At 51.9% G+C, this 18,046-nt stretch overlaps 1 protein-coding gene across 8 annotated transcripts; it reads left to right on the top strand.

Moving 5' to 3' along the window:
- Nucleotides 1–32: 32 nt before the first annotated feature.
- Fiz1 (FLT3 interacting zinc finger 1) lies at nt 33–8,414 on the top strand. Of its 8 annotated transcripts, none has more exons than XM_059252551.1 (4): nt 685–774; nt 1,739–1,796; nt 2,251–2,595; nt 6,259–8,414. In XM_059252551.1, exons 3-4 carry the CDS (start codon nt 2,284–2,286, stop codon nt 7,444–7,446), a joined length of 1,500 nt encoding a protein of 499 aa, XP_059108534.1. In that variant the 5' UTR covers nt 685–774; nt 1,739–1,796; nt 2,251–2,283; the 3' UTR covers nt 7,447–8,414. The 8 variants fall into 8 exon arrangements, with proteins under 8 accessions (XP_059108535.1, XP_059108530.1, XP_059108534.1 ...); XM_059252549.1 differs by having other exon boundaries at nt 1,739–1,809; XM_059252552.1 differs by lacking the exons at nt 685–774; nt 1,739–1,796 and adding an exon at nt 33–195.
- Nucleotides 8,415–18,046: the final 9,632 nt, after the last annotated feature.

Below are 18,046 nucleotides of genomic sequence, written 5' to 3'. Positions count from 1 at the left end.
CCCGCCGCCCGCCCGCGGGGAACAAAGGGGACGCTCGGCGTCCCCGGGCCCAGGCGCGCCTGCAGCCCAGCGCGCCTGCGCGCCAGTCGCCTCCGTTTGTCCCCGGGAGAAGTAACGCACGAGACAATCCCCGGCCACCTCCAAATGCCTTCCCTCCCACAAAGCACTCCGACCCGGTGACCCAATCAAAGACAGGTACCGGATGGATGAGAAGCGGGAAATGGCCGCTAAGTGCCCCTAATTAACATGGCGCCCAGTAGCTTCAAAGCCCCACGGAGTTAAAAGTAGTAAAATGGTGCTTGGTGTTTCCCAACTCCGCATTAGTTTGACCACTTGGACTTTTTTTTTTTCTCCTTCTTCCGGATGCAACTCGACAACCTACCCAGCAGGCGTCCGAGTTTGGGAAAAGGGAGTCCTAGCTGCGCCCATCTATGTAAACTTTTAAGTAAAATCACCGCGGGCTACGAGGAGCCGCGCGCTGTCGCCCTCCGTCTATAGGGCGTCCGGGTAGCTTAAGCCCCGCCCCTCCCGCTGCCCTCAACCAAGATGGCGCCAACCTAGCTTCTTTAACCTCCTGGGCTGGGAAAAGGAAGGGAATGTAGAAAGGCCGGGTGGGGGGAGGGAAAGGGGAGCCAAGGGGGAAGGAGAAAGGGGGGCTGCGGGGAGGGGGGGGGGCTGGTTGAGGAGAAGGGAGCCGGGGCGGAAGTCGAGGGGCCCCTCAGGTGGAAGTGACGCTGACCCCGCTGCCCAAAATGTCGGCGCCCAGAGGGAGGTGTAAGTAATTAAAGAGGAAAGCCGACAGACTTTCCCGGCCTCCCGGGGTCCTGCCCGGTCTCCGGGACCTCCGCCGCGCAAAAGCGAGGTGGTCTCGCCCAGTCCCCGGGCCGCCTGGACCTGCCCCCGACCCGGGCGCCCGCGGCCGCACCTCCTAGGGCCAGGGAGAGGGGTACAAAGGGCTAGTGTTCGGGGCCTGGCTCTACAGCTCGAGCAGGGTTGGGGGGCCCCCCCGCAGCCCCACGCGCAGCGGGGTGCAGGAGGAGGCGGGGCTTATGGCGGTTGGGGCGTGGCAGCACGGGGGCGGAGCCTGTTGGGGCGGGGCCTGTAGTGGGAGGGGAGGGGCTTTTGTGAACGGGTTGAGACTGGTTAGAAAATGGGAGAGGTTTATGCAAAGGGTGGGGCCTGGGAAGGAGGCGTGGATCCTGAGCAATGGGTGAGGGGGCCTAGGTTGAAAAATGGAAGGAACTTGTTAAGGTTAGTGGGAAAATGGGGTCCAGAAAGACAAGAGAGGCCCAGAGTGTGAGGTGGAGTTTGACTAAGGTGTGGCTTAGAGAAAAGGCCGCCATGGCAAGGGCACCCCCCGCCCCCCATGTAGGTATGCAGTTTGGGGAGGTTTTAGTGGAACTATCGGGTCTTTAACATGAAGGTGAACACAGGCTAAGGAAAGGCTGAGAAAATGATAGGGAAAGGAGATGATAGGAAAAAAATGGGACTTATTTGGAGGAAAAGTTGGGTGGGATTTGGAGGCAGGTCTCAGTGAAGATCTGACTTAGAAAAGTCAAATTAACTTGGGAGTGCATGGGAATAAAGGAACTAAGAGGAACTTACATATCCAAACTGCTCGGGTAATTCTTTGCTGTGCCTCGGCCCTCCCTCCCTAAGTACGTTGACCGCGTTGCTACAATTTAACTTAACGCCACCCATCGCTGTGTGAGGTAGGACTAGTGTACCCATTTCATAGGTGAAGAGTTCCGGTTGGTTTCATCTGAAGCTGCAGAACCAGTGTGAGCTCCCTACAAGTATGAGACGAATGTGCGCAGCCCCAAATCCTTGTGTCACCGTTTCAATAACTTGTCTTTGAAGAAGAGTTAGAAGTCTGTGGAGGAATACTGAATGCTTAGGGAGCAGAGGGAGGGACTCGGGAAGAGGCAGCCCAGACCTGAGCAATAGTAGGAGGGCCTTAATTTGTAGTGGGCAGGGCTTGGAGAGGACTGAGAAAGAGCCTTCAAAAAACTTTGGGAGGAAGAAACGAATAGAAGTGGCCAGAAGTGGCCGGGAAGATCGGGAAGGGGGAGGGTTTGTAGAGAGCGGGAGGAATGTAAAGGGCAGTGCTTGTGGCTTGGTAGTAGGTGTGCCTTAGCATCGGGAGGGTCTCCGGAGGACAAGTGTGTTTCTGAGCCCAGAGAGCTAAGGGAAAGAATGGCCAGTGGGGAGGTGACTCTTACCTGCTTCTGTGCCTCCTCTATACTCCAGAGAAAGCCCCCAGCCACCCCTGGACCCGCCACCATGGACGAGTCCTCGCTGCCTGGGGTTCCTGCCCCTCTTGCTGCCCCAGGGCCAGCACCGTCGGCCACTGCTCCCCGGGTGCCCTTTCACTGCAGTGAATGTGGCAAGAGCTTCCGGTACCGATCCGACCTGAGGCGCCACTTCGCTCGGCATACAGCGCTCAAGCCCCACGCGTGTCCTCGCTGTGGCAAGGGCTTCAAGCACAGCTTCAACCTGGCTAACCACCTGCGCTCACACACCGGCGAGCGGCCCTACCGATGCTCCGCCTGCCCCAAGGGATTCCGAGACTCCACCGGCCTGCTGCACCACCAGGTGAGTCCTGGGAGCCGCACGGGCCGAGACGGTGCACGGGCCGAGACGGTGGGGCTCCGCTCCACTCCGGGAAAGGCAGCAGGAGATGAGAGCATACTCCTTCCCCAGCTTCCTTCTCACAGGAAAGTTCACCTTCCCTTCTACCAAAGCCCGACCAAAGCCTGAGCTCCAGCGAAGGCCTGCAGAGTATGTTTGCCCCACATAATGGTTTCTCCACCTCTGCAGTCTTGTGCTGACCATTCTCTTCCTTACCATCTTGAAAATAGGTTTATCCACGTACACCCAACTCCTTTATTCTAAAGTGACCAACTGAAGACTCAACAGGGCCTTCAGAAAACTTATTCCTTCGAATGATCAGGAACTAGGTAGCGGGTAAAGAAAGCAGTTTCTGAGAAAAGAGTTCTCTAAGGGAGAAGTTGGGAAGCAAATTAAAAAAAAAAAAATTCAGGGCATAGTGATACATTCTTACAATCCCAGCGCTGGGGGGTGGAGGCAGGAGGATCAGGAGTTCAAGGTCAGCCTCGGCTACACAGAGTTTGGAGCTAGCTCAGGCTATATAAGACGCTGTCACAAACAACAAAGCCAAAAGTAATGTGTGGGAGTAAATCGGGGGAGCCGCGGGTCACTGTAGACGAGAGGGCGCGGTGACGTCTGATTGAGACTTGAAGCGGGAGAAGTCCACGTGGGAAAAGCATTTGCAGGTGGAAACAGCAGCAAGTGCAAAGGCCCCGAGGTGGGAAGGGCCTTGGTGCGTTCACGGGTGTTGCATTAACTTCTCCTGGGGAGAAACAGCTAACACATTCACCCCAGGGAGGACACCAGAGGAAGACCAAAGTGGAGTTGCACCAAAGTCCAGTTTGGCAAGTCGGAGTTTAATTGGGTTTACTCAGAGAGCACATGGGCTGGAGAGATGGCTCAGAGGTTAAGAGCACTGGCTGTTCTTCCAGAGGTCCTGAGTTCAAGTCCCAGCACCCACATGGTGGCTCACACCCATCTGTAATGAGATCTGGTGCCCTCTTCCAGCCTGCAGACATACATGCAGGCAGAGCACTGTGTACATAATAAATAAATAAATCTTAAAAAAACAAACAAACAAAGCATCTCAGAGAGCACAGGTGGGGCTTTACAGTGTGTGACCCCAAGTGGGTACATTACCACAAAGGCCCATGCCACCGGGGATGATGCCACAAAGGCCCATGCCACCAGGGATGATGGTCTGGTGGAAGCTGCCTAATGGAGACCCACGTTCAGTTACCTTCTACTTCCTAATACCTCACAAGGTCCCTAGCAGCTGGGGAGAGTAATAGCTGGACTCCCAGGAGCAGCCTTGGCTTCCTGGCTCAGGTATTCTCCAAGATAGACAACAAACAAAACCAACCAGGATCTTAACACATATGCTGTTGGGGAACCCCCTGGTTGGGACACTGTTCAGTGCACTGTGAAGTGGTCCATTTGGCAGAGGGAAAAAGCAGAGTGTTCACAGAGAAGAGAGAGAGATGGGATTTGAACTCAGGCCTGTGGATGCCTAGAGCCCTAGCCATAGCTATATTCTGTGGGAATCAGTTCCTAGATGAGCGGGTTGAAAGGGAACCGTGACAGAGGTGGCCGGTGTAAGGGACTAGGTCCGCACGGAGAGAATGCCAGCTGGCCTGTAGCCGGGCTGGCCTGGGGAGTTGCGGTCCCCTTTTGAGGCTCCTACTCTCTTGGACAAAAGAATTTAAAAGCAGTTAGAAGCTTAAGAATCATTTTATTAGAATTTGAAAGAAAAATCATAGGAAAGGGCAGCTGTAAATCTTGGCAGCTTTGGGGCGTGGCTGGGGGCTGGAGAGGCAGAAATGGGGAGGGGGCAAGAAAGACATACCTTTCTAGTTAGTCCAGGAGAGAAGGCAGCAGGTTCATCACTGAAGGTCTGCAAGCAGCTATGTGGGGATGCCTCTTCAGACAGAGTGACGTAGTCCAGTGTCAGGACAGGCGTGCTGAGGATGTTGGCTGGTATCCGGAGAAGAGACAGAAAGTAGAACAGGAGCTGGGTGGTGGTAGCACAGGCCCTTAATACCAGAACTCGGGAGGCAGAGGCAGGCAGATCTCTGAGTTCAAGGCCAGCCTGGTCTACAAAGCGAGTTCCAGGACAGCCAGGCCTGTTACCTAGAGAAATCTTGTCTCAAAAAACCAAGAAAAGCACACAGCCCAGGGAGGGCTTCTGAAGAGGATGAGTATGTTACCTCATTAAGGAGATAATTATTCCTTCCATCTCCCTAGCTGTTTCTTGGCCAGGTAATTGACAGGCCCAGTTGGATGAACTCTTAGGGAGAAGACAGTAGTACATAGTGTTAGAAGGAATTTAGAATGTAGTGTCTCCACCCAGGCCCAAAGTAGAATTTAGAAATTTAGATCCTATTCTTCTTCTTCTTTTTTTTTTTTTTTTTTTTTAGATTTATGTATTTATTGTGGGTGTGGGTGTTTTGCTGGCATGTATGTCTGTGCGCTCCATTCACTGCTGGTGCTCCAGTGGGTAAGAAGAGGGCATCGGATCCCCTAGAACTGGAGCTACAGACAGTTGTGAGCTGCCGTGTGGGTGCTAGGAATCGAACCCAGGTCCTCTGCAAGAGCAACAAGTGCTCTTAACTGCTAAACTATCTATAGCATCTCTGTTCTTTCTTTCTTTCTTTCTTTCTTTCTTTCTTTCTTTCTTTCTTTCTTTTTTTTTTTTTTTTTTTTTGGTTTTTCAAGACAGAGTTTCTCTGTGTAGCTTTGCGCCTTTCCTGGAACTTGCTTTGGAGACCAGGCTGGCCTCGAACTCACAGAGATCCACCTGCCTCTGCCTTCCGAGTGCTGGGATTAAAGGTGTGCGCCACCACCGCCCCTCTGTTCTTTCTTTAAAATATTTTTTTTTTTTTTTTTTTTTTAAGATTTATTTATTTATGTATACAGTGTTCTGTCTGCACATATCCTTGCAGGCCAGAAGAGGGCACCAGATTTCACTACAGATGGTTGTGAGCCACCATGTGGTTGCTGGGAATTGAACTCAGGACCTTTGGAAGAGCAAGCAGTGCTCTTAACCTCTGAGCCATCTCTCCAGCCCCTAAAATATTTTTTATTTCATTATTTGTTGTTTGATTGATTATTTTGTGACTGGGTTTCATGATGTAGCCCTGATGGGCTTCCAACTCACAGGATTGGCCTGCCTCTGCCTCCTGCCTCTCAAGTGCTGGAATTAAAGGCTTGTACCAACGTGCCCCGCTCCGTTATTTTTATACAGGGTAGGATGTGGCACATCTCACCTTACAGGAGTTGGTCCTCTCTCTTTCCACCATATGGATCCCAGGGACCAAACTCAGGTCACCAGGCTTCGATGCAACTATCTTTACCCGCTGGACCGTGTTGCTAACCCAGATTCAATTTTTTTGGCTAGGAGGAGGTAGCTTTCATGTAAATGACCTCGATGAAGCCCTCCTACTTCTTCTTCATGGTGCTTTAACTTTTCATGAGGGGCACTTGTGAAGCTCTCCTTAACAAGGAAATGGGGTCCCTTCCCGGTGGCCTCCGCGCCTGCTGATGCCTGTCTAGTGACCTAACAGAGGACAGCGGGTGAAAGCTAGACCATCCTGGGAATCTGCTGCCCGGCCTGGATGCTCAGCCCTGCCTCTCTGCTCTTGCTCCCAGGTTGTCCACACTGGTGAGAAGCCCTACTGCTGTTTGGTCTGCGAGCTCCGCTTCTCCTCCCGCTCCAGCCTGGGCCGCCACCTCAAGCGGCAGCACCGGGGCGTGCTTCCCTCCCCCCTGCAGCCGAGCCCCGGCCTGCCTCCCCTGAACTCCCCCTGCTCAGTGTGTTGCAACGTGGGTCCCTGTTCGGTTTGTGGAGGCGGAGGGGCCGGCGGAGGAGAGGGCCTGGAGGGAGCAGGAGCGACCAGCTGGGGACTGGCCGAGGCGGCAGCCGCCGCGGCGGCCTCGCTGCCCCCGTTTGCATGTGGCGCCTGTGCCCGGCGCTTTGACCACGGCCGGGAGCTGGCTGCCCACTGGGCCGCGCACACCGACGTGAAGCCATTCAAGTGCCCACGCTGCGAGCGCGACTTCAACGCGCCGGCGCTGCTGGAACGCCACAAGCTTACGCACGACCTGCAGGGGAGCAGTGCACCCCCAACACAGGTCTGGGCCTCGGGTGGGGGTCCGGAGGAGGTGGCAGGAGATGTCGAGGCAGTGGAGGTGGGGGATGCCCCGCCGACCTGGGACGCCGGGCTGCTCCTGAGCCCCACTGGGGCAAGCATGCCTAAGCTGGAGGCACTGCTCCCCGAGGGTGCGGAGAATGCCCGGGCTCCGGCCGCAGCAGCCGAGGCGTCCTCGGAAGACACACTGTACCAGTGCGACTGCGGGACCTTCTTCGCGTCTGCCCCGGCCTTGGCCAGCCACCTAGAAGCGCACTCGGGCCCAGCCACCTATGGCTGCGGCCACTGCGGGGCGTTGTACGCAGCGCTGGCCGCCCTGGAGGAGCATCGGCGTGCCAGCCACGGTGAGGGCAGCGGGGAGGCGGCCCCTGATGGCGAGGGCGAGCAGGCGGCTGGAGGGCCGGGGCCGGGCTCCTCCGGCCGTGGCAAGAAAATCTTTGGCTGTTCCGAGTGCGAGAAGCTGTTCCGTTCGCCTCGCGACTTGGAACGGCATGTGCTGGTGCACACAGGGGAGAAGCCCTTCCCGTGCCTGGAGTGTGGCAAGTTCTTCCGCCACGAGTGCTACCTCAAGCGCCACCGGCTGCTGCACGGCACAGAGCGGCCCTTCCCCTGCCACATCTGCGGCAAGGGCTTCATCACGCTCAGCAATCTCTCTAGGCACCTGAAGCTGCACAGGGGCATGGACTGAATAGCCAGGCCACTCCGGCCCTCCAAGTCCAGAGCTAGACCATGAGATGAGGCCCTTGCCTGGAAAAATGGTGCCACCCAGAACCCACACAGGACCACAGTGAAGCATCCTTCGGCAAAGGGGTCCACGGACATAATTGTTGGGGACTGAAATCTACAGAGAGACTCTTGACTTTGAGACCCCTGGAATGGGGGCATGCTCAAATCAACTGGCCTCCGAGACTGGGAACCTAGGAATAAAAAACGGGTCTCCACTAACACCTCCCAGCAGATAATATGTGGGCACCCCCACGGTCCTACCACCCGCTCCCTGAGAGCCATCATTCCCAACGACGATGTTCATCTGGGGGATGTCGGGGCCAATATCTTGGAATCCTCAGGATCCTCTCCAGATGACACCCGTCAGCCACTGGTGGCCCCAGAAAATGAGTATAGCCAGAATCTGCCTTTCCCCCATTTTACTTCCTATGCTGAAAGAGGACCAGGGTAGATGCCCCCACCTTTCATTAACCTACTCTCAGATTAGGTCTCCCTTACTGCAGAATGGTCTGACCCTACTGATCTCCCCTCATCTTGAACACTAGTTTAGACTGGCCCAAAGTCCCTGCCCTGTAGGTTGGATTGACCCAGATACACATATTCCTGTGCACTTGGAATGGGCTGGTGCAGGTCGTGGCCTGGCTCCACTCTCCTTAGAGTAATAGGGCAGACATTCCCTTAAGCTGTAGAGCGCAGTCCTCTGTCCACGGCTGTCCCAATCCTGTGACCTGGTGGAGGTGGTAGACATTGGGGTCTCCCTCGCCTCAACTGTAGTACCTGTTGGTCTTTCCATCACTACCAACTGTCTCTGTGTTCCAACCCCAAGAGGAAAGGGGGACTTGGCTAGGGATTCTCTCCCGTGAGCCTCGACCTCACCCCCTGGTCTCTCCAATGTCTCTGGGACTCCAATAAACCTCATTCTGTCAGTCACTACTGTCTTGTTTACTGATCCTGGGTTTCAGGGAGGTGGGACTCTCTCCCTCTTGGACTTAGAATATGTCCCCTAGGACATAGAGAGACGGCTCAACAGTTAAAAATGCGTACCGTCGGGATCAGAGTCCAGTTCCTGGCACCCACATCAGGCTGCTCATAACCACCTGTAACCAAGCTCCAGCGGATCCAGTATTCTCTTGTGGCCGCCATGAACATTGCACTCACATGCACAAACTCACATAGACACATATACACATCATCCTCCATGAGCATTGCGCTCACACACACAAACCCACATACACATCATTTCTTTTTAGTCTTTAAAAAAAGAATAGGTTCACATCGGTCTTTGAGGGAGAGTCAAGAGTTCCTGTCCCTTTCTGTAGATTTATAAGCAGTTAATGGTTGGTAGGGGCTGTGGGGGGTGGGGTGATGACTCACAAGGTCCCATCGCTCCCTGAGCATAGGCAGTTAATGACTAGTGGGGAAGGGAGAGACACTTTCCTCAGTGTAGTTACTGCTAAGTTGCCCACATTCCTGTAAGTACCCAGATCCTCAAACCCTCTCAAGAAGATTTGGGTACTTCGATCCTTTTTAAGTCCTTCAGATCAGAGACAGTTTACATCTCACCTAAGTGGCACCATCTAGAAATCAAGAGACACCCCCACAGGACATGTCCCTTGGAAACCAAGCAGTCTCTGGAAGAGGCTCCAGGCCTTAGAGTCTGTTTTCTGACGATGAATGTGTACCGCCTGGGACAGGACCAGCCCATCAGAGAAGAGGGCCGCTCACGCATGTCCATGGCACTCCTGTGCTGTGCATCCATACTGAGCATTCTGAACTCCGGATTGTAGAGCCCACACTGAACAAAGCAGAGAAAACTATTCCATCGTGCGGGCATTGCTCCGGGAGAGGGAGGGAGGAGTCAGACAAAGATGCTAATGGTGATGAACACCTTCGCAGCAATGAGGAAGAGCATTGAGAAAGTGGCCGCAGCTGCTTCAGGTGCAGGCCTGTTACTTAAGACGTTGAGAAGTGCAACGCCAGCCTGGATGGCTTAGAACCCGACTCAGTAGTAAAAGGTTGTGCTGGGGAGAGAGCTCAGTCGGTGAAAGGCGTAACTGAAAAGCATGAGGGCCTGAGTTTAATCTCCAGAGCTCCCACAAAAATTCCAGATGTGGTGAAGCTAGAGAAACAGAAATGGGATCCCTGGGGTTCACTGTTCAGTCAGTCTAGCCTTATTCATGAGGTCCAGGCTAGCAAGAAAGCCTACCTCAAAGGACATGAACACATTGTCATCGATGGCACCTGAGGTTGTCTTCTGGCTTCTTTCCACACACACGTGACACTCCTATACATAACTGTACCCGAACACACGCACACGCGCGCGCGTGCGCACACAAACACGCACACACACACACGCTAACAATTTGGAGGAAAAGATTGAAAAGAGTTGGGGATGAAGTTCAATGGTGAGGAGCTGGGGCGGGGTTGGGTGAGTGGTAGAGGCCTAGGGGCGTGGCTCAGTGATAGAGCTCTTCTTGCCTAGCATTCCCCAGTGAGGGACCAGGGTGTGACTCAGTGGTAAAGCACTTGCCTAGCATCACGTGCAGCATCCTAAATCCAATCACACACACACACACACACACACACACACACACACACACACACACACTGAATAGCCAGAGCACACCATCTTAGATAGGATGGCCCAGAGGGCTTCTCCATTAGCCTGGTCCTTGAAGGGGGACTTGTTGGAGATACCTAGATAGGTACAGGAGGAGAATGAGTTCAAGAAAGGAGGGAAGAAGGAGTTGACATCCACATTCTCCATCACATCTCTGTGCTAAGTGACCCTTCTGTGCTAGACATTATAGAACCTGTGAGAACTCTTCAGTGAACAAAATAGACAATCCCAGTCATCCTATATTTTATTTATTTTTGAGACAGGGTCTAAGCCTTGGTTGGCCTGGAACTCACCATGTAGACCAGGCTGGTTTTAAATTCGTAGGGATACACCTGCCTCTGCCATCCAAATGCTGGGATTGAACGTACATAGCACATGGAGAAGCCACATGCAGAACTGGTGCTCTCCTTACTCCATTCCTTCACCATTCAACAGGCAGAGGGCAGGAAAACGGCATACGTCGTCCGAGCTTAAAGCCTTGCTTTGTGTCTTTGCATTGTCTATGATCACAGCCAAACACCCAACTTGAACTACCTAGCTCTGTAGTACTTGTTTCTACTTCCTGACTCCCTCCTATTGCCCCACACTAGATTATAAAGCCTACGAAGGCTGGGCATAATGGCACAGGCCATCTGTCTAGTTAGGGTTTCTGTTGCTGTGAAGAGACACCATGACCACGGCAACTCTTATAAAGGAAAATGTTTAATTGGGTGGCTTACATTTTCACAGGTTTAGCCCATTATCATCATGGTGTGACCCAGTGGTATGCAGGCAGACATGGTGCTGGAGAAGGGGCTGAGAGTCCTACATTTTGACCCACAGGCAACAGGAAGTGGTCTGTCTCACTGGGTGTGGCTTGAGCATATATGAGACCCCAAAGCCTGCCTCCACAGTGACACACTTCCTCCAACAAGGCCACACCTCCTAATAGTGGCACTCCCCTTGGGGGCCAGCATTTTTTAAACCACCAGACCATCTCACAGGCCCCCACACATTTTATAAGCCTTTTGTGTATGTGTGCGGTGCTGGAGTGATGGCTCAAAGGTTAAGAGTACATGAGGACCCAAGTTCAGTTCCCAGCACCCACATCAGGCAGCTCACAGTCTCCTGTAATTCCAGTTGCAGGGATCCTACCCCTCTGACCACCGAGGGCACCAGCACTCTAGGGCACATGCAAAATTAAAAAGGAATTTTTGTGTGACAGGGTATTATGGACCCCATGTCAGCCTCAAACTGGCTACACAGTAGAGGATAATCCTAAGCTTTCTAGTCTCCTGCTTCCCCCTCCCAATGTCGAGCTAACAGGCGTAAGCCACAGGCCTGGTGAAGAACAATTTTCTACAAAACTACTACTTTGGAAGGTTAAATGTAGGAGGAGACATCTAGGAAGTTTCTGTGACTGCTGGTAGCTAGCAACGGCCTATATCTTAATCTGGGGATCATCCACTCATTCATTCACTAATGTGGGTGTACTTGTTTGTGTATGCATATATTCATGCGAATGTGTGAACCCCTGTGTGCATCTACCTGTGGAGATCAGAGGTTAACTTCAGGTGTCTTCCTCAATCACTCTTCACCTTACTTTATTTTTTATTACAGTGTGTGTGTGTGTGTGTGTGTGTGTGTGTTGTGTGTGCTTGTGTGTGCTTATGTGTGTGTTATGTGCTTGTATATGCATGTTTGTGCTCTTGTGTGTGTCTGTGTGTGTGCTTGTGTGTGTGTTATGTGGTGTATGTGCATGTTTGTGCTCTTGTGTGTCTGTGTGTGTGTATACTTTTGTGCTCTTGTGTGTGTCTGTGTGTGTGCTTGTGTGTGTTATGTGGTGTATGTGCATGTTTGTGCTCTTGTGTGTGTCTGTGTGTGTGCTTGTGTGTGTGTTATGTGGTGTATGTGCATGTTTGTGCTCTTGTGTGTGTCTGTGTGTGTGCTTGTGTGTGTTATGTGGTGTATGTGCATGTTTGTGCTCTTGTGTGTGTCTGTGTGTGTGCTTGTGTGTGTGTTATGTGGTGTATGTGCATGTTTGTGCTCTTGTGTGTGTCTGTGTGTGTGCATTTGTGCATGTGCCATGGCCTGAGTGTGGAGGGCAGAGGGCAACTTTCAGAAGTTCTTTCTCACCTATCATGTGGGTCCCAGGGACCAAACTCGAGCCAGTGGGCCAGCAGCTAGCCCCTGTACCCACTGAGGCGTCTCACCAGCACCCCACCTCATTACTGGAGGCAGTCTCTCTCTGAATCCGAAGCGTCCGTTTGGCTAGGCTAGCTGGCTGGCTAAGGGGCTTCAGGTATCGGCCTGTCTTCACTCCCTAAGGAATCTTGCTGCACCATCCTGCTTTCATGGGTATGAGGATCTGAACTCAGATGCTTATTCTTGCAAAGCAGGTGCTTTTCCTAATGAACCATTTCCCAAGCATTTCCCTGTTGTTTGGTTTGGTTTGGTTTCTATTTTACCGTGCTGAGATGGAGCCAGGGCCCTACGAAAGGCAAGGGTTCTGCCATCCTGCTGGGGGTCCTTTTAAAACAATTCCCCTCAATCGTTCATTCACATCCTGGGCTTTTTATCTGAGTCTTATGCACCACAAGGAAGAAAAGTTGAGAGAGATATTCAGAGGGAAAAATAAGACTTTTTTGGCCAACACCCACAAATGCCAATTTGAAAAAGTTTCATCCCTTGGGAATAAAATCATTCCCCAGAGATGCTAGCCCTTAGAGGTATTCTTGATGTTGGGGCCAGAGAGAAGGCTCAGTGGGTAAAGGCACTTGCTGCCCAGCCTGACAACCTGAGTTCAATCCCTGGGACCCACACGGTGAAAGGAAAGAAAGGAGTCTTGCAAGTTGTCCTCTAATCTCCACGGGTGCACCGTGGTATATGCATGCTACCCCATAAATAAGTGAAAATGGAAAGTCAAGAGGCACTGACTAGGGGCTGGAGAGACGGCCTAGTGGTTAGGAGCACTTGCTGCTTTTGCAGAGGGCCAGCACCCACATGGAAGCTCACAACCATCTGTAACTCCAGTTCCAGAGGATCTGATGCCCTCTTCTGGCCTCCATGGGAAACAGGCACACATGCAGTGCACAGACATCTATGCAGGCAAAATACCTATATGCATAAAATAAAATGAGTTTTATATTTTATTTAATATATATAACACATATGTACACATACATACATACAATATTCTCCACTCAGCAGTGGAGGTACAGAAGCAAGACTTACTCCTTCTGAGTAAAATAAAATAAATTTGGGGGTACATGCTATCCCAGTCTATAGTACCAGTACTTGGGAGGCGGAGGCAACAGTATCCAGAGTTCAAGGATGGCCCGGGCTAAATGAGGCCCTGTGTCAAAAATACAAAAAAAGAACCCAAAACTCTGAGTTGGAGAAACAGGGCCTGGCCCTCTGGATCCAAACACTGCCCCCTGAAGACAAGACAGGTCTTGAGAGAGGAAGGCTGAGCACAGTGAGCCCATGGAAAGGCACCAGGGTTGTCACAGACAGAAACCATCTGTGGCTGGTTTGAATGGAGGGTCGCTAAGGAAACCATGGCTTCCACTCACCTCACCTCCACCACGGTCTTTGCAGTTCAGGGAAGGCTGTGGTGAAAGAGATGGATCCATTTCCTGAGTGGCAGCACGGGCTTGTAATGCCAGCCAGCACTGGAGAAGCTGAGGCAGGAGCATCCTTGTGAGTCCCAGGCAAGCCTGGGATACATAGCAAGACTCTACTTCAAAACAAAACAAAGCTTGGCGGTAGTGGTGCATGCCTTTAATCCCAGCACTAGGGAGGCTGAGTCAGGCGGATCTCTGTGAGCTCGAGGCCAGCCTGGGCTACAGAGTGAGTTCCAGGACAGCCAGGACTACACAGAGAAATCCTATCTTAAAAAAAAAAAAAAAAAACCATGCTATTCCCAAGCACACCCATGCCCGGAGCGTTCACCAAACCTGCCTGACCGAGTCCCAAGATTTACAGTTGTGATAGAGGAGGGAGAGAGGGGCCTCGGCCTCTCCGACGCCTTCTTCCCCACCTGACTCCTTCCAGCGCCCTACACCTCCCATTCCAGGGCCCAATCCACAGCCCTCATTCTTCTGGAAGGGTCCCAGGTGGGACTATTTCTGATCCACCTGCCTCCACCTCCCAAGTGCTGGGTTTGGGACACCAAGACTGGTTTGTGCTGGGATCACCCTGCAAGCTCGGCTGGCACTCTAACAACGCCCTTCATCCCTTCTGATTTACCCACAAATGGGTGGCACTAAGAGAGGTGCAGTATCCAGAAGGAGTTGGCCGTCCTGAGAGATTCACAGATAGTCTAAGGTTTGTTTGTGGTAAGTACAATATTGAAAAACAAGGGTCAGGTTGGCCAGATGGCTCTTGCTGCCGTGCCTGAGGACCTGAGTTCAATCCTTGGGGCCAACATGGTGGAAAAGGAACTGATTTCTGCAAACAGTCCTCTGGTTTCCATGTTAGCACGCATGCTCACAATCAATACATAAATGTAACAAAATCATCATCATCATCATCATCATCATCATCATCATCATCGGTTTTTAGAGACAGGGTTTCTCTGTATAGCCCTGGTTGTCCTGGAACTCACTTTGTAGACCAGGCTGGCCTCTAACAGAGATCCACCTGCCTCTGCCTCCTGAGTGCTGGCATTAAAAGCACGCACCGCCATAACCAGCCCAATAATTTTTTTTTTCGAGACAGGGTTTCTCTGTGTAGTTTTGGAGCCTGTCCTGGAACTCTCTCTGTAGTCCAGGTTGGCCTTGAACTCACAGAGATCTGCCTGCCTCTGCCTCCCCAGTGCTGGGATTAAAGGCGTGCACCACCACCGCCACCTGGCCCAACAAAAATTATTTTTAAAGAAAATTGGGCTGGAGAGATGGCTTGGAGGTTCAGAGCTTTTACTGCTCTTCTAGAAGCCTCAAATTCAATTTCCAAGCACCAACATTTCCAGGAAGATCTGACGCCCTCTTCTGGCCTCTGTGTGCACTTCACAAATGTCCACGCACTCCAACTCACACATAAATAAAAATAAAATATACTTAAATAGTAATAATAATAATAATTCTTTTTTTAAAGAAAGAAAATAGAGCATTATTTTAGACAGCATACACCAGTCATACATCTCAGGCAATGTCTGCAGCAAGGAAAACCTCACAGAGACAAGTCCAAAGGAAGGGCATCACAGGCAAAGAGTAAAGAGGGTGGGTGGTGTGGCTGAGGAAGCAGGAAGCCGGAAATTAAGTGAGGGGATGTTGGGTCTGGTTGTGCTTGCCTTTGCAACCCTAGCATTCTGGACACTGAGGCAGGAGGATCACAAGTTTTGAGGCCAACCTGAGCTGCATAGCTAGACTCTGCTCCTCACCTGATCCCTCCCATCACCAGAAATTAGGTGAGGGGCCAACAGAACCTTACAGGGGCACGTGGAGTTTGAGGGCTAAAGGGGGAAGGGCTGGTTTTTATTTCTGAGCATGAAGAGAGACCTCAGGAGGTGTTCAGCTCCGAAAATAAAGCGTGGCTGAGCCAGCGAGACCTCTCAGCATGTAAAGGCGCTTGCTTCCAAGCAGATCGGCCCCAGCTCCATCTCTGGAACCCGCAGGGGTGGAAGAAGAGAACTGACTCCTGCAGGTTGTCCTCTGATCTTGCCAGCACGCACACACTTGTTTCGTTTGTTTAAGTGAGGAGCTGTAATCTGTGGGGCTGGAGTCTAGGCTGTGAGCCGAGGAGCCAGTGAGAAAGCTGTTGCGGTAGCAACGGAGTGTGTCCCTCAACCAGCGCCTCCCGAGTAGGGGGTACCTTCCCAGACAGGGTCCCAGTGGCCCAGCCACCTCTCACCTGGACCCGATCAGTGCTACCACCCCCTGGCCTTCGTCTCCTCCTGCATCTGGCCCACCACCGCGCGCAGATCCCCCAGGAATGTCTCTAAAACGCTAATCTGATCATCTGACTCTCCTGCTTAAAACTTTCTCAATGGCTCCTCAGTGCTCTCTGAATAACCCCAAGCCCAGCCCAGACTAGGAGCCAGCTCAGTCCTTGCACCGGGTTCAGGTTTCTCTCTGACAGCTCTGGCCACCACGGAAGGCCACTCCAGATCCCACCCCCAAGTAACAAGCCCCTTGCTCTCTTCTGTTTGAAATTCTTCCTGTTCACCCATTTCTAAAATGTTACTTGTCTGTCTTTCCCACCCCACCCCCTGTTGTTGTGTGCTCATTTGTTTGTTTGAGAGGAGGGCTCAGGCAGTCAAATCTGACCTCTGAACTCCTTATATCATTCCCGCCAAGTGTTGGCACTGCAGGTATGAACAACCATGCCTTTTCTTCTCTCTCTCTCTCTCTCCCTCCCCCCTCTCTCTCTTTCTTCTTCTTCTTCTTCGTCCTTTTTCTCTTCCCCCTCTTCCTTCTTCCTCTCTCCCTCCCCCTAAAAAAAGCTTTATTTTTGTTTTATGTGTTTTGCCTGCCTGTGTGTCTGTGCCCCCACCCTCACCCCATGCAGGCTTGGTGCTCTGGAAGCCAGAAGAGGGTGCTAGGGCCCCTTGGAGCTGGAGTGTTATAGAGGAATTGTGAGCTGCTGTGTGGGTGCTGAGAACCCAATCCCGGTCCTCAGTGAGAGCAGTCGGTGGTTTGTACCACTGAGCCATCTTGCCAGTCCCCAAGCTACTGAGACAAGCACACACAGGGACTTAGTACAGGCAGCTCTTGAGTTATTCCTTGTTCTCCTCCTGCTTCTCCACGCCCCCCTTTTATATCAGAACATACAAGATTCCAGTGGGCCATGGTTTTGTTCCTCAGATATCTTTCTGAGATTTTCAGCCATTCACAGTGATGTTCAAGACTGCAGTAGTGGTCTAGTGAGTAGTTCAGTCAGCACAGGCGCTTGTACCCAAGCCTGATGACCTGAGTCCAAGCCCAGGACCCACATCATAGGAGAGAACTGACCCCTGAAAGTTGCCCTCTGACCTCCACACATACACCACGGTATGTGTGCACCCCACACACATAAATAATAAATGTAATAAAAACGAGCTACATTTTATTGTATTTATTTGTAAGTGTGTGTGTGTACCTGTGTGTGTACTCTGAGAAGACAGAAGAGAGTGTTGGAGAGGAGATTACAGGGGACTGTACAGCCCTTGACCTGGGTGCTGGGAACCAAACTCTGGTCCTCTGGAACAGCGGCAAACACTGAGCCATCTTTTCAGCCCCACACATTTGTATTTATTTGTGTGTGTGTTTGCGTGTGTGTGTGTGTGTGTACAGGTGCACAAGTGTGGAGGTCAGAGGCCAACCCACAGGAATCAGTTCTCTCTTTCCACTTAGAGGGTCCTCGGCATCCAACTCAGGTCGACAGCCGCAAGGCAGATGCCTTTACACTGAGCCATCTTGCCAGCCTCAAATACCTACATAGCAAAAACAAAACCAAAAATGTAGCAAGGAACCTGGCACAAAAGTAACATTGCATGTTTCTGGTCTCTGAAGGGTAAATTCCTGGAATTGCTAGGTTGCTAAAGCTCTCCAAACTTCTACTCACCTCAGACATGTACAAAGGAACTGTTTATTCACACTCTTGCCAACAATGCTTGGCATGAATTTAACACACACACACCCCAAAAGCAATGTAACGAGTCTTTTTCTCTATCACATAAACTTTGAGAGATGCGGTCCCATCTAACAGGCTGAAGCATTGAACCTTCAGGGTCAATGAAACATGATTGCCAAGGAAGACTAAAGGAATGACATCCACTCCCATGGAAAAACAGCTCACGGTCTCCTCCGTCCCCTGCATCCCCTCAGCACTTTCCCGAATCAGAGCGCTTCCCTCATCACACCCTCGCTGATTCTGACCTGTCCCCTTGCATCAGACTATGAATTTTGACTCCATCGATCCAGCACCAAGGACAGAGCCAGCCCACAGTAGGTGTTCTGATGAAACTGGTCGGGTTGCGCTC

The sequence above is a fragment of the Peromyscus eremicus genome, unplaced genomic scaffold (genome assembly GCF_949786415.1).
Source record: "Peromyscus eremicus unplaced genomic scaffold, PerEre_H2_v1 PerEre#2#unplaced_72, whole genome shotgun sequence".
Lineage (NCBI taxonomy): Eukaryota > Metazoa > Chordata > Mammalia > Rodentia > Cricetidae > Peromyscus > Peromyscus eremicus.
The sequence above is the reverse complement of the archived record's forward strand: the minus strand, read 5'-3'. Positions and strand labels throughout refer to the sequence as shown.

Coding starts and splice junctions, on each gene's coding strand:
- Fiz1 (XM_059252545.1), top strand. CDS start 1,151: ATGGGAGAGGTTTATGCAAAGGGTGGGGCCTGGGAAGGAGGCGTGGAT. Junction 1,211..2,250: donor GCGTGGATCCTGAGCAATGG/GTGAGGGGGCCT, acceptor TCTATACTCCAG/AGAAAGCCCCCAGCCACCCC. Junction 2,596..6,258: donor CCGGCCTGCTGCACCACCAG/GTGAGTCCTGGG, acceptor TCTTGCTCCCAG/GTTGTCCACACTGGTGAGAA.